Raw genomic sequence first — 2930 nt, forward strand, 5'->3', positions numbered from 1 at the left:
GCCGGAGCCGTGGAGGCCTGGTCCCACCGTTTCCCCTGAGCCCTGGAGAGCGGCGCCTCACGAGGTGCAGAAGTCTTCCACGGTCTCTCCCTGGGCTCCCAAACCTGCCATGTCAGTGTCCGTCGAATCCCGCAGGTCTGCCCCGGAGTCCCGAAGGCCCGGCCCCGTTGTGTCACCGGAGCCGAGGAGGTTTGTTTCTGACTCCTGGAAATCCACGTCCTTTTCCGAGTCCCAGAAGTCCACTCTGATTTCTTCTGAGCCGTGGAAGCCCATCTCATCTGTTTACCCCGAAGGCTGGAAACCTGTTCTGTCCCCTGACACGTGGAAGCATTCTGCCCCTGTTTCTCCTGAGCTTCGAAAGCCTAGTCACACCGTTTCCTCTGACTGCTGGAAGCCTTCTTTCTTTCCCGAGGTCCGTAAGCCTGGTGCTGCAGGATCTCCTGAATCTTGGAAACTCTCCGAGTCCCGGAAATCTGCGTATTTTTCTGAAACTCAGAAACCCACCTCTGCTGCTTCATCTGAGGTTCAGAAACGGGCTCATTTCCCTGAGCCTCGGAAAAGAGCTCTGTTCCCAGAGTCTCGTAAGTCCAGTCCTGCTGTTTCTGCTGATGTCCAGAAACGTGCTATCTTTTCCGAGCCCCAGAATCAGGCATCTACTTCTGCTGTTTCTGCTGAAGGCCAAAAACATGCCTTGTGTTCTGAAGCTCAGAAATTGGCTCCTGTTCCTTCTGAGGTCCAGAAGCACGCCTTATTTTCTGAAGCCCAGAAGCTTGCTCCCATTTCCCCTGAAGTTCAGGAGCATGCTGCCTTTCCAGAGACTCAGAAATCTCCTGAAATTCAGAAACATGGCTTCTTTGCTGAGTCTCAGAAACCCACTCCTTCTGTTTCTCCTGAGACCCCCAAACAAGCTGTTTTTACCGACTCCCAGAAATCTGCCATCTCCCCTGATGTTCAGAAGCATGCTGCATTTTCTGAGATGCAGAAGCCTGCTGCTGCTTTGTCCTCTGATGTCCAGAGACATGCTGAAACCGCTGTACCTCCTGAGATCCAGAAGAACGTCCTGTTTTCCGAGCCTCACAAGTCTGCTCCAGGTTTTTCCTCTGAGCCCCAGACACCAAGTGAGTCTGGTGAGAGTGACTTTCTTTCTCACAGTTTAGATGATCCGAAACCCCTGGATGATTTATTCTCACAGGATGAACAATCAGTATTAGCCAAAGAATCGCCAGAAGACATGCTGTATTCATGCCCAAAAAAGAAACCTAAGAAGGAAAACCAGGAAAACTCAGATTCAGAACTAAACAGCAGCGAGGGTGGAAAACCAGACATGGACTCGATGGAGATTAAGGAGCAAGAATCCAACAGTGACCAAGAACAGTATGACCTGGAGTCATCTGATTATGTCAAAGAGAGCAAAATAGATGCAGCTACTCCCATGCAACCGCCCTGTGTGCTGCAGTTTACTGAAGAGAAAGAGGCTTTCATCTCCGAGGAGGAAATAGCCAAGTACATGAAGCGTGGCAAGGGAAAGTATTATTGCAAGATCTGTTGCTGTCGTGCAATGAAGAAAGGTGCTGTCCTGCACCACTTGGTGAACAAGCACAACGTTCAGAGCCCGTACAAGTGTAAAATCTGTGGCAAAGCTTTCCTCTTGGAGTCTCTCCTCAAAAACCACGTTGCTGCTCACGGTCAGAGCTTGCTGAAGTGCCCGCGCTGTAATTTTGAATCCAATTTCCCCCGAGGCTTTAAGAAACATTTGACCCATTGCCAAAACCGTCATAGTGATGAGACCCCTAAAAAACACTTGGACAGCCTTGAACCTCTTGAAGAGCAAATCTAACCTGGGTTTTCCCCTGTGCTAGAAAAGCTGAATTTACAGAAGTGTTCAAAAGTGTTGCTGTGTGTTAACCGAGTAGTTTAGCTGATCTGACAAGTCAGAAGATGCATGGTTTATTGTACTGTGTTCAACTTGTCTTCTAGCTGTATTATGGCAATGATTTACTTTTGAAAGTGATTTTAAATATGTCTTCATGTCTTTGTATTACCCATTAGTAGAGTCATATTTTATTTTTCAGATGTACTATGTTTTTGAAACCAAAATGGGTACAAATTAGTTTTTTAAGGATTTGTAAAACACACAGGCAATTAAGGACTGGAGTGAGAGGGAATCCATATATTCCCTTGAAGCCTGAACTTGTTTTTACACGTTTGTTAAATGTTGTATTTTTCAAAATGTTTTTATCAAATTCTCAAAACTCTCACCAAATTGATTGTGAGTGAGCCAGGCATGAGAAACTACCAATCCTTCTGGAAGAACTCTGCCCTGAAGCTGTAATTGAGTGTCTGGTCATTCGTTGGAAATTTGCTGCACTCAGTTCTCTGACTCGTCTCAGATTTAGAAGCATCAAGATACTTATTTTGTGACCCTGTATTTTGGCCATGTTTTAAGCATGTACTAATATACCTTAATTTGATGGATTAACGTCGGACTGTGTATAGCTCAACACTTTCTCTTGATTATTCAGATGTTTGTAATGTTGGAAACCCCCTAAATTCCTTGTATTTGGTGAAATGTTATGCTTTAATCTTTTAACAATAAAAAAAAAATGCCCAACCTGGCACTGGCTATTTTTTTTTTTTTCCAAATCATGAATAAAACCTTTCATATTGAACATACTTTTTTAAGTATCTTTGGCAACAAGAGATGCAAAATTACCCTGGAGTTCTGCTCTGACTACTTCAACTGCCCAGTTGTCAGCCTGTGAAAGCAAGGTAAGTCTAAATTTCCCATCTTCTTCAGAAGAACACATCAGGTGTAAATGAGGAAGGAAAATGTGGAAAACAGGAGTTTATGCACTGTTGTTTAGCACGCTTACTTTTGTGCTGTTTGCATATTACCTGTTCAAAAACCACAAGTAGATTGTAGTTCAGCA

The 2930-nt window shown here is 44.7% G+C and overlaps 1 protein-coding gene across 1 annotated transcript; it reads left to right on the top strand.

Moving 5' to 3' along the window:
* Nucleotides 1-4: 4 nt before the first annotated feature.
* On the top strand, nt 5-1837 carry CHAMP1 (chromosome alignment maintaining phosphoprotein 1; the record flags this gene model as incomplete). Its single annotated transcript, XM_008944323.1, has 1 exon — nt 5-1837. A coding segment is annotated over one exon (1833 nt), but the record flags the coding sequence as incomplete, so codon positions are not given.
* Nucleotides 1838-2930: the final 1093 nt, after the last annotated feature.

The sequence above is a fragment of the Merops nubicus genome, unplaced genomic scaffold (genome assembly GCF_000691845.1).
Source record: "Merops nubicus isolate BGI_N331 unplaced genomic scaffold, ASM69184v1 scaffold13207, whole genome shotgun sequence".
Classification (NCBI taxonomy): domain Eukaryota; kingdom Metazoa; phylum Chordata; class Aves; order Coraciiformes; family Meropidae; genus Merops; species Merops nubicus.